At 66.4% G+C, this 10,643-nt stretch overlaps 1 protein-coding gene across 1 annotated transcript; it reads left to right on the forward strand.

Moving 5' to 3' along the window:
• Window positions 1–1,714: 1,714 nt before the first annotated feature.
• LOC142831117 (chymotrypsin B-like) lies at window positions 1,715–8,352 on the forward strand. The gene is made up of 7 exons (XM_075940612.2): window positions 1,715–1,868; window positions 3,964–4,067; window positions 4,403–4,488; window positions 5,911–5,989; window positions 6,420–6,600; window positions 7,181–7,314; window positions 8,144–8,352. The coding sequence occupies exons 1-7, from the start codon at window positions 1,817–1,819 to the stop codon at window positions 8,303–8,305; spliced, it is 798 nt and encodes a 265-aa protein (XP_075796727.1). The 5' UTR covers window positions 1,715–1,816; the 3' UTR covers window positions 8,306–8,352.
• Window positions 8,353–10,643: the final 2,291 nt, after the last annotated feature.

A 10,643-nucleotide genomic window follows, 5' to 3' on the forward strand; every position in this document is an offset into this window, starting at 1 on the left:
TGTCTGCGTCAGGCCCGGCTCTGTGCTGGGGTCCCGCAGGTTTGCGTGGGGGAGCCAGCCGCCAGCGTGGCCCCTCTTGGACAGGGCCTACAGGCATGCGGCTGGCTGCTCTCGGAGCACAAGGAACCATCAGCGTGGCCAGCGCCTGAGGAACGTGGCCTAAAGGACACGGACGTGGGGCTTGCTCATGGGGCGAGCTCCATTTTGGCAGGTACCATTCATAGAATCATAGAACCCCAGGGCTGGAAGAGACCTCAGGAGGCATCAAGTCCAGCCCCCTGCTCTAGGCAGGACCAATCCCAACTAAATCAACCCGGCCAGGGCTTTGTCAAGCCGAGACTTAAACACCTCTAGGGATGGAGACTCCACCCCCTGCCTAGGGACCCAGCCCAGCGCTTCCCCACCCGCCTAGGGAAATGGTTTGTCCTACTATCCAACCTAGACCTGCCCCACTGCAACTTGAGACCATTGCTCCTTGTTCTGCCACCTGCTCCACTGAGAACAGCCTCTCACCAGCCTCTTTGGAACCTCCTTTCAGGAAGCTGCAGGCTGCTCTCAAATCCCCCCTCACTCTGCTCTTCTGCAGACTAAACAGACCCAACTCCCTCAGCCTCTCCTCATAGTCATATGCTCCAGCCCCCTAATCATTTTGGTTTCCCTCTGCTGGCCCCTCTCCAATGCGTCCACATCCTTTCTGTAGTGGGGGGCCCAGAACTGGACACAATACTCCAGATGTGGCCTCACCAGAGCTGAATAAAGGGGAATAATCACATCTCTGGATCTGCTGGCAATGCACCCTAATAATGCACCCTAATATGCCATTAGCCTTCTTGGCTACAAGGGCGACTGTTGACTCATATCCAGCTTCTCACCCACTGTAACCCCCAGGGCCTTTTCTGCAGAACTACTACTTAGCTGGTTGGTCCCCAGCTTGTAACTATGCTTGGGATTCTTCCATCCCAAGTGCAGGACTCTACACTTGTCCTTGCTGAACCTCATCAGATTTCTTGTGGCCCAATCCTCCAATTTGTCTGAACAATGAGACCCCCCTCCCCATGGGCCAGGGCACGAAGTGGGCCCAAGGGGTGTGAGGCAGCCGGGCCCTGACTCCTGTGGCCACGTCACGTCTGTGCTGGGCTGTGCCCTGGAGGAGCAATCGCCCCCGTTCTACAGCCTGGCGGAGTTGGTTCTTGCTGCTACGGGCTGCAGGATCGGAGGGAACCCGACGCGCCGTCACACTGGGGGCAGCTGTTTGGTGCCATCCAGGCCTGGGCTGTAAGTGGCCCTGGTTCTGAGCCAGGTGCTCTGATTGGGCCCTCTTGGCAGTGCCCCAGAATGTTAGTGCCCAGGGCACTGCCCGCCTCGCTGGCACCCAGCGCAGCCCACTGACGCGGACCCCCCCGGGCATGGGATGGGACAGCTCCCTGCCTGGACTGACAGCCCTGCCCACCCAGATGAGTCCAGGCCCGGCTGTTTGGGATGCTGAGTGGGACCGGCCAGGGGGACCGTCAGCAGGGTACATGCCGGGGGGAGCCCCTTTCCCCCTGGAATGGGGCCACTTCCAGCACCCTCAGCCTGCAGGAACCCCTCCCTCCCCACAGGAGCCAGCCTGGAAGCCAAGCAGCTGCACTTGCGTCTAAAAATACCCCCAGGGCAGGAACCCAGTGCCCCCGCCTCCTGCCAATAATCCATCGCGGTAACGGGAGGGGGGCATGTTTGTCTTGCAGGGGGCATGCCCAGGGCCCCCCTCCCACCCTGGGGATAAAAGAGCTGCCGCCTCGTCCAGCCCAGCCACACAGCGCTGCCCGGAGCTAACATGATTACTTTGTGGTTGCTGGCCTGCCTGGCGCTCGCCGGCGCGGCTGCGGGTAAGCGGGGCTGCCCTGCTCTGCGAGGGCCTTTCGCTGGCGGCCGGAGCCGGGCTCGGGGGACGGTGCTGGCCAGGCAGGGAGCGAGGGAGAGGCCCGGGGGCCGGCTGTGCCCAGGAAGGCCCAGTAGCTGCATCAGGCAGACGGCAGCATGTGGCCTGGTGAACTGGGCCCTGGACTGAGAGCCAGGAGATTTCTGACTGGGCTGCTGGCAGACTTTGGGCTAACTGCTTCCCTGCCTCAGTTTCCCCTCAGGAACAGGGGGCTAATGATCCGGACCTCTGAGAGTCCTGAATCTGCACGGGGGGTGGGACGTAGTTATGTCAGTGCGTGTTTAACAGACAGACATCTCCCGTGCACGCTCTCAACTGTGCTGGGGGTGTTCCTGTGGGCTGTTATGCATCCGCAACGTTCCACACCAGAGCTGGCTGCATTTCAGCAGCAGGCCAAGCAATCATTCATGCCTGTGGCCACCACAGCAGCGAGCGCTGTAGACAAGGTTGCTGATCAGCTGCATTCAGGCATTCTGAGTGGGGCAGAAGGGCCAGGTGCTTGCTCCAAGTGGCCTGTATGGGACCAGCCCGAGAGGCTGGGAGCTGGCCATGAACCGTGGCAGTGAACTGGTCCCCATTAGCCATGTGCGAGGGCTACAGGGCCAGACTCAGCTGGTGACATAGCCAGGCGAGAGGGCACAGAACAATTCCAGTGTGGCCACTGGGCTGGGAGTGGGCTTGGCAGGCTGTGTGAGTCACAGCGGGTCTGGCCTGCTCCCTGTCCCAAGCTGGCCTGTCCCAGTGCCCCACAAGGCTGGCAGACTTCAGCCTGCCCTGAGTGTGTGCCAGAGATTCCCCTCCCCCACACTGGGAAAACGCCCCTGGGTCTCCCCCCCGACTGTGAAAAAGCCCCTGGCGGTGCTGAGTTTAGCCAGGACTCAGCCAACTGCTACTCTGCCCTGGCACAGGGGCGGCGGTGCTGTGAGTCAGGCACCAGCGCGATTTAGTTGCCCTGCAGCTGGGCCAGTCAACTCGGCCGGCTCCCAGGAGAGTCCTGCTCCAGCTGCCCCCCAGCACCCATGGGCTCTGCGGCTGCCTAGCTCCCCCATGGGCATTGACTAACAGCTGTTACCCTGCCTGGCCCGGGACGTCTGTCTCGCTGACCCTAGGACATGGGGCCGGGGGGGGGGGGTAACGCTGCCATTCTGCGCAGGAGAGCGTTGCCACATAAGAACGGTCACATGGGCTCAGACCAGCAGCTGGGCCAGGTGCTTCCACGGGAACGGCTAGAACAGGGCACTGGCTCAAGTAGCGAGCAGCTAGGAACCATGGGGTTGGGACCCTGGCTAACAGCCGGTGGTGGCCCCATCTGCCAGGAAAGTATTTAGCTCCTGTTGAGACCCTGTCATAGTTCTGGACTTCAGAGCATCCCCTGGCAGGGAGTTCCACAGGTCGACCGAGTGAAGAAATACTTGGTTTGTTCTAACCCAGCTGCTTCTTCATTTCATTGGGCGTTCCCTGGTTCTCGTGGCACAGGAAAGGGGAAATAACCCTTCCGTGGTCACTTTCTCCTCCCTATTCATGATTCTATTAAGCGCTCTCTTATCCCTCCCAGGTGGCTCTTTTCCAAGCTGAAAAGTTCCTGTTTTATTAGTCTGGCCTCACACAGACACTGGTCCCTTCCCCTAATCATTTTTGTTGCCTTTTTCCTAGCCTTTCCCTGTGCCAGCATGTGGTTTCTGGGCTAAAAAGGGTTATTTCCCCTTTCCCATGACCCAGCCAACCTGTGGAACTCCCCGCCAGGGGATGGTCTGAAGTCCAAAACAATGAGCTCTTAGTGGCTGGGCCTTATCTGCACTCCCAGGGTGGGTGTAGCACAGATTTACATGGCAGCACAATGGCATTTTTCTATGGCGGCTCTGAGTTCTCTCACGTGGGACCCCAGCACGTAGGAGTGAAGCGCAGGCGTGCCCTCGGGTGGCTGGGGCTGCAGGGCACCTGGTGGGCTACCCTGCGGCCAGGACTCCCAGCCTGGGGAGCTGGCCCTGCAGGCCCGGGGCGCCAGGGGGAGCAGGTGGAGACGCAGGCTCCTCTTCCCCCAGGCTGCGGCGTGCAGGAAATCCAACCCCAGATCACCGGCTATGCCCGCATCGTGAACGGCGAGGAGGCAGTGCCCGGCTCCTGGCCCTGGCAGGTCTCCCTGCAGGTAAGGGGGTGGGGAAGGGTCCCCGGTTACTCCCTTCGCCCCCTCCCCAGGGGAGACCCCACGTGGCTCCAGCCCACGGCACCACCCCCTTTCCACTGCCCATCTGCTGGGGCTGGTTCCTGGGAAGGGCAGCGCTGGGGGTAGGAGCTGTGGCCCCGCAGGGCCCACGTGGCTCTGACTGCAGCTGCTCCTGCCCGTGGGAGCAGCCGTGCCCGGCTCAGTCCCTGCTGCCAGGGCTGCAGGGTGGGTGCCAAGGGGGAGGCTGGCGAGACCCAGGGGGAGTCGGGGGAGGGGTCAGCTCTGGGGTCTGACGGGCTCCCCCTTGGCCCTTGCAGGAGTCCCGGTTAAACAGCTGGCACTTCTGCGGCGGGTCCCTGGTCAACGAGCACTGGGTGGTGACGGCGGCGCACTGCGGCGTGACGTGAGTGGGCGTGGGCTGGGGGAGTGGAGGGGAGGGGAGAAGCCCAGGGGCGCGGCTCAGATGCTGGCCTGGTGCATCCTGCAGGGTGCTCCGGGGGCTGGAGGATGCGGCCGGGCCCCGCCCCAGCTGTGCAGGTGGCACCTCCCCTCGCCCTGTGAGATCACCCTGAGCGCCTGGGCATCGGGCCACCCCTGCCCTGTAGGGTGGGGCTGCCCCATGTGCCAGGCTGCCCCGATACCCATCGCTGCCCCCAGCCTGCCAGCCTGCCCCGATACCCATCGCTGCCCCCAGCCTGCCAGGTTGCCCCCCGTGTGCCAGGTGTGACGTAGTGGGGGTACTTGCTGGGCTGTGGTGACCCCTGCTGTCTGGAGCAAGACCCAGCAGGGAAAACCTCGCTAGGCAGAGGTAAGGCCAAACTTGTTGAACCAGTGGCCAGACACCCCCCATGGAGAGGAACAAAGGAAGGTGAATGCGGCCCTGACTGGGGGGCAGGGCTGGAAGGGAATTTAGTTAGTTACTGTGGGAGAGCATGGAGGAGAGCCTAGGAGAAGGGGCTGGAGTTTAGGGGCCCAGTCTCCCCCATCTCAAGGGGGCCTGAGGCATCCTAGCCCAGCTCTGTGACCAGACTACATCTGTGCTGTGCTGTATCCTGGAGAGGCAGTAAACTTCCTCTATTCCACCGGCTGGTGAAGTCTGTTTGTGCCATTTCGGGGTGCAGGAGACGGGGAACCCCCAACGCGCCGTCACACCAGGCTGCCCCGATACCCATCGCTGCCCCCAGCCTGCCAGCCTGCCCCGATACCCATCGCTGCCCCCAGCCTGCCAGCCTGCCCCGATACCCATCACTGCCCCCAGCCTGCCAGGTTGCCCCCTGTGTGCCAGGCTGCCCCGATACCCATCACTGCCCCCAGCCTGCCAGCCTGCCCCCCATGTGCCAGGCTGCCCCGATACCCATCACTGCCCCCAGCCTGCCAGGCTGCCCCCCGTGTGCCAGGCTGCCCCGATACCCATCACTGCCCCCCGTGTGCCAGGCTGCCCCCCGTGTGCCAGGCTGCCCTGATACCCATCACTGCCCCCAGCCTGCCAGGCTGCCCCCCGTGTGCCAGGCTGCCCTGATACCCATCACTGCCCCCAGCCTGCCAGCCTGCCCCCCATGTGCCAGGCTGCCCCGATACCCATCACTGCCCCCAGCCTGCCAGGCTGCCCCCCGTGTGCCAGGCTGCCCCGATACCCATCACTGCCCCCCGTGTGCCAGGCTGCCTGTGCAGAACAGCCCAGGTGCACCCGGCCGGGGCACCGACCAGCAGCAGGCGGGACACCAGTGCCCGGCCACACACCAGGCTACGGGCCCGGGCCAGGCAGGCGCCCACGGGGCCAGGCTGGCTCCCAGCCCGGCGCTAACCGCCCTTGCCCCTCCCGCAGGAGATCCAACGTGGTGGTGCTCGGGGAACACGACCGCAGCTCCTCCCAGGAGAACGTGCAGAAACTGGCCATCCAGAAGGTGGGGCCCGCTCGCTGCGGGGGGGGGGGGGGGGGCGCAAACCCGGAGCCTGTGGGCACCGCCCCGCTGTGGCCCCTGAGCCCCAGGCCCGGCTGCCCGCCTGGCTACTTGCAGCCCGGCCCCGTGGGCCGAGCTCTCTGCGGGCAGACGGGGCACAGGCCTGGCGGCGCGGTGCCAACCCCCAGGAGCCCTGCCAGGGCAGTGCCTGGCCCAGGAACAGCGGGGCCCCTCCTGCCCAGACACTGCAGTGTCCGGCTGTGGCCCCCTCGCCCCCGGCACGCCAGGGGGGTGGCTGAGTCACACCCCATGGGACCGGGGACCCCTGGGAGACTGCAGGGAACCGCCAGCCCGATGGGTTACCCCTGGGTGCCCCTAGCTGGACCTGGCCGGGCCCCTGGGCCCTGCGCTCACAGGCCCGTCTCCGCCGCAGGTCTTCACGCACCCGGACTACGACTCCAGGACCATCGCCAACGACATCGCCCTCATCAAGCTGGCCACGGCCGCCCAGCTGGGCCGCACCGTGGCCCCCGTGTGCCTGGCAGCCGCGGGGGAGCAGGACCGGGGCGGCCAGCTCTGCGTCACCACCGGCTGGGGCAAGACCCGCTACAACGGTACGTCCGCCCGGCGGAGCCGTGCCTCAGTTTCCCCACCCACGCTGCGAGGCGGGGCACGCTGCTGCGGGCTGCAAAGCGCATTGAGCGCGGGGCTGAGGGATTTCCCCGCCCGGACCCCCCGTCCTGCCAGCCCCGAGGCTCCTGCCCTCCTCACCACGGGCGGGCGGTGCCCTCGCAGCGCGGCCGTCGGTCCCGCCGCAGAGCCGGGGGTGAGGCGCTGTTCAGGGCCCGTCACCAGCCTGGGCCCGTCTCTGGCGAGGCCTTGGGTCTGCCCCCTCGAGCCCCGAGTCCCCCGCCGGGCACTGGCAGAGCGGGCACGGCACGGCCCGGCCGCCCCGCCAGGCTGCTCGGGCAGGCCCGGCTGGCTCCCGGCGTGTGGGCAGGGGCCTCCTTTCTGCCCGGAGCCAGAGCCGGCCCCGCCCCCGGCCTCCACGGCTCTGCCGCGAGTGGGAGCCGGTGCCCGGCCTTGGGCCGCCCCGAGGGGCCGCGTCGGGAGTGCCCAGCAGCGCCCCCAGCTCCGGGGCATGGCCCCCGCCAGCCCGGGCACCGACCTGACCTGCCCCGCACCCCCTCGCAGCCCTGAGCACCCCCAGCAAGCTGCAGCAGACGGCGCTGCCCCTCCTCACCAACGAGCAGTGCCAGACCCACTGGGGCACCAACATCCTCAGCTCCATGATCTGCGCCGGAGCGGCCGGCTCCTCCTCCTGCATGGTACGGACCCCGCCCGCTCCCCTTAGCGCAGCGCCAGCCGGCGGGGAGGGAGCAGGGCCGCGGGTCTGCCATGCCCTGGGCCAATGTCCCTTCCCCTGTCCCCCGGCCCCGGCTCCCTCCCCCGGGCCCCCAGCCGCTCTGTTTCCGAACCGCGCCCAGGGACCCGCTCGTGCGCCCAGGCTGCGTTTCCTCCCCCGTGTCCCGCCCCGGCACCAGGCGGGCCCTCCTGGCCAGTCGAGGGCGGGGAGCCCCGAGGATGCACCGTCATCCCGCGGCGCCCCGGGGACAGCCGTGGGCGCGGGCCTGTACCTGGCGCGGTTCACCCCCCTCCGGACACCTGGGAGGGAGAACCTGGCACCCGCGGGTCTGGAAGGCGCCAGGCGGCCCCTCCTGGCGGGTCCTGGCCCCACAAAGTCCCGAGCCCTCCTCGGCCTGCCCGGCCCAGCTACAGCCCCAGGAGGGCTCTGTGACCCGGGCCTACCCGCTCCTCCCTAGCCTCGCGGATCCGGGCGCAGTTCCTCTGGGCTGGCCTCCAGCGCCGGCTTCGAGGAGCAGCGGGGCCATCTCGGGGTGTCCCCGCCCGGCTCCGCGGTAACGCTGCGAGCCGCACCCCCGGGCCCGTTTTTCGTCATTGTCCCCCAGGTCCAGTCGTCCCTCCCGCAAGGCTGGGGGAGGGGCGTTTCGGGTTTCACACGGGCCTGGGCCGACGTGCCCATGCAGGGACCGGGCTCCCGTCTGTCCTGCCCGCCCCTGGGCGCTCCGTGCCTGGGGCTACCCAGGGCCTGGCCCCGGCGTCTGAGCCAGCGCCCCCTCCCCGTCTGCCCCACAGGGTGACTCCGGCGGCCCCCTGGTCTGCGAGGAGAGCGGAGTCTGGCGCCTGGTGGGCGTCGTGTCCTGGGGCAGCAGCCGCTGCGCTACCACCATCCCCGGGGTCTACGCCCGGGTGAGCGAGCTCCGCGCCTGGGTCGACAGCGTCATCGCCAGCAACTGAGCCGGCGCGGGAGCCCCAGGAACCCCCCAATAAACCTTTCTCCAACACCGCTCTGCTTTGGCTCCGCCAGCGGGGGCCTCACCCCCACCGCGCCCAGGCAGGGGCCACACCAGCATGGTGCCCCCATGGTGCCCAGGCTCAGGCACAGCTGGGGAGCAGCATCAGGGGCCTGGGGTGAGGGAGCACAGGGGAAACGCCCCCCAGCACAGGGGAAACGCCTCCGGCAGCATCACGGGCCCCAGCCTGGCGAGCAGCCCCCCCCCCGGGAGAGCCCCCAAAGCTCAGTGCAGCCCCACGCTGGCTGGTTTGCCCCCCACACCCTCAGGAGCTGCCTGCTGGGAGATTTCATGCCCCCTATAACCGTGGGTCAGGGCTGGCTCCCAGGGTGGCACAGCTCACTCCTGCCTGCTAACTGGCCCTGGGGTGGGTGGTATGGTGCCCGGCCTGGCCATGTAGTTGGCCTTTGGCCAGAGCCCGAGGGGGGTGGCGCCTGCATGGCTTTGGGGGCCAACTATCTGTTCCTCAGTTTCCTCACGGCACCCACTGCTGGCTGCAAAGCACATTGAGCGCGAGGGCTTTATGGGGGCAGTGGCGGGAGCGTGTCTGGATCCAGGCCCAGCTGCGCAAGCTGACGCTGCCAGCCCCTCAGCAACCCACTTGGTACATCAACTGGGCCACTAAGCACCCGGCCTCCTCCCCTCACAGCTGGGGAAACTGAGGCAGACACTGGGACAGAGGCCAGAAAGTAGCCCAGGGCTCCTGTGTCCCAGGCCAATCCTGCCTTGTCTGGTCTGTGCCACATGTGGCCCTTTGGGCACCACGCCAGTGAGGTCCTAGTGCCAGCCTCCCCTGATGGTGGGGGGGGGCAGCCCCACAGCCGTGGGGCAGCAGGTCACCCCCCATAGACCGAGTTCCCTGGGGCACACTTCCCTGGGGCAGCCACTGGAGGGCGACCAACAGCAGGTGCAGCCCCACCGCCACTTGCGGCAGGTTCATGTTGCCACCGTCACTAGTAAAACTCCCCCAACCAGTCCCTGGGGTCCAAGACTGTAGCGTGAGCTCCGCTTGGCCCAGCCAGAGCCCGACTCCCCCGTGGCCCTTGGGCAGAGCTCTGAGAAAGGCACCGGCCTCTCCTGGAAAATGGGTGGCGAGGGGGACGCCCCATGCAAATTGCGTTAGTGTTAATTACTCCCTCTGGCTTCCACTCCCCACCCGTGGCCGCTGCCCCGGGCTTAGCCCTTTGCGCCCCAGCTAGACGGAGCCAGAGGGGGCTCGCACCGCCCCGAAAGAGCATGCTCCAGGGCTTCCCGGCCCTTTGACGTCTTGCGGCTCTTCTCAGAGCCCTCCCCAGTTCACCAACCTCCTCCTTGGACCGTGGGCTCCAGGGATCCCAGCACGCGGCCGCCCCAGGACGGCAGAGATTGAAGAACCGCGCTGTTTATATTGTGAGTCCCCGTTTCCGCAGGCCAGGATGGTGTGGCGCGACCAACGGCCCCTCATCTTTTTCATCCACATGCGAATTTTTTTCCATGTGTGGAATCAATGTTGTTACCTGCACTGAGGCACCCAGACAGGCATAAATGTGCACCACCAGGAGAAACCCAAGCCTAGCGGTGGGTGCTCTGCTAATCAGCTGGGCGGCGTTTGGTCGCACGAGTGCCCAGCTTCCAGGGAACGCTGATCACAACTCCCAAATCTCTGGTCCCTCTCACTGGGTCCCGCTCCCCCTTTTCCCCAGCTGAGGGCCACAACTGGGCGGGGCTCAGTTCCTCCCCAGCACCAGCAGCACGCCAACCCTGTGCAACGCCCCCTGCAGGCCACCGCAGGCCACCGTGGGCTAAGGGGACGGGGGCTTGAGTCACCATGGGCAGAAAAACATCAAGTTGAAGGGCCAGAGCAAGGGAAGAGCTGGCAAACCCCAGGATGCCCCCTTGGAGCGCACTGTGGGCACAGGTGAGGAGGGGTGGAGAGGGACGACAACACCCAGATGTACCCAGCCTCTGTCGCCCTGTAAGACCACAAAGCAACAGCGACCAGCTCTGGGGTGGAGCCCGGCAGCTGGTTACCAGCGCGCAGGAACGCTGCCCGAGGCCAGTGCAGTGCACCCACCTCGGCCTGGGGGCAATAGGAGATTCAACAGCTCCTAGGGACCCAACACTGGCAGAGGGACCCCCCTTCACAGCAACCCAGCCCCACACAGGCAAGCAGCGAGGGACCCCGGGCCCCAGCAGCCAGGTGCTTGGGGACTTTCCGACTCTGGCCAGTGCCCTGGGGCCTCCCGGTGGGGTCCCCGCTCTTTGGAATGGCAGGTCCCCCTGACACAACCCCCTGGCTCTAG

Source organism: Pelodiscus sinensis, chromosome 12 (genome assembly GCF_052426305.1).
Source record: "Pelodiscus sinensis isolate ZL-2025 chromosome 12, ASM5242630v1, whole genome shotgun sequence".
In the NCBI taxonomy this organism is placed as follows: domain Eukaryota; kingdom Metazoa; phylum Chordata; order Testudines; family Trionychidae; genus Pelodiscus; species Pelodiscus sinensis.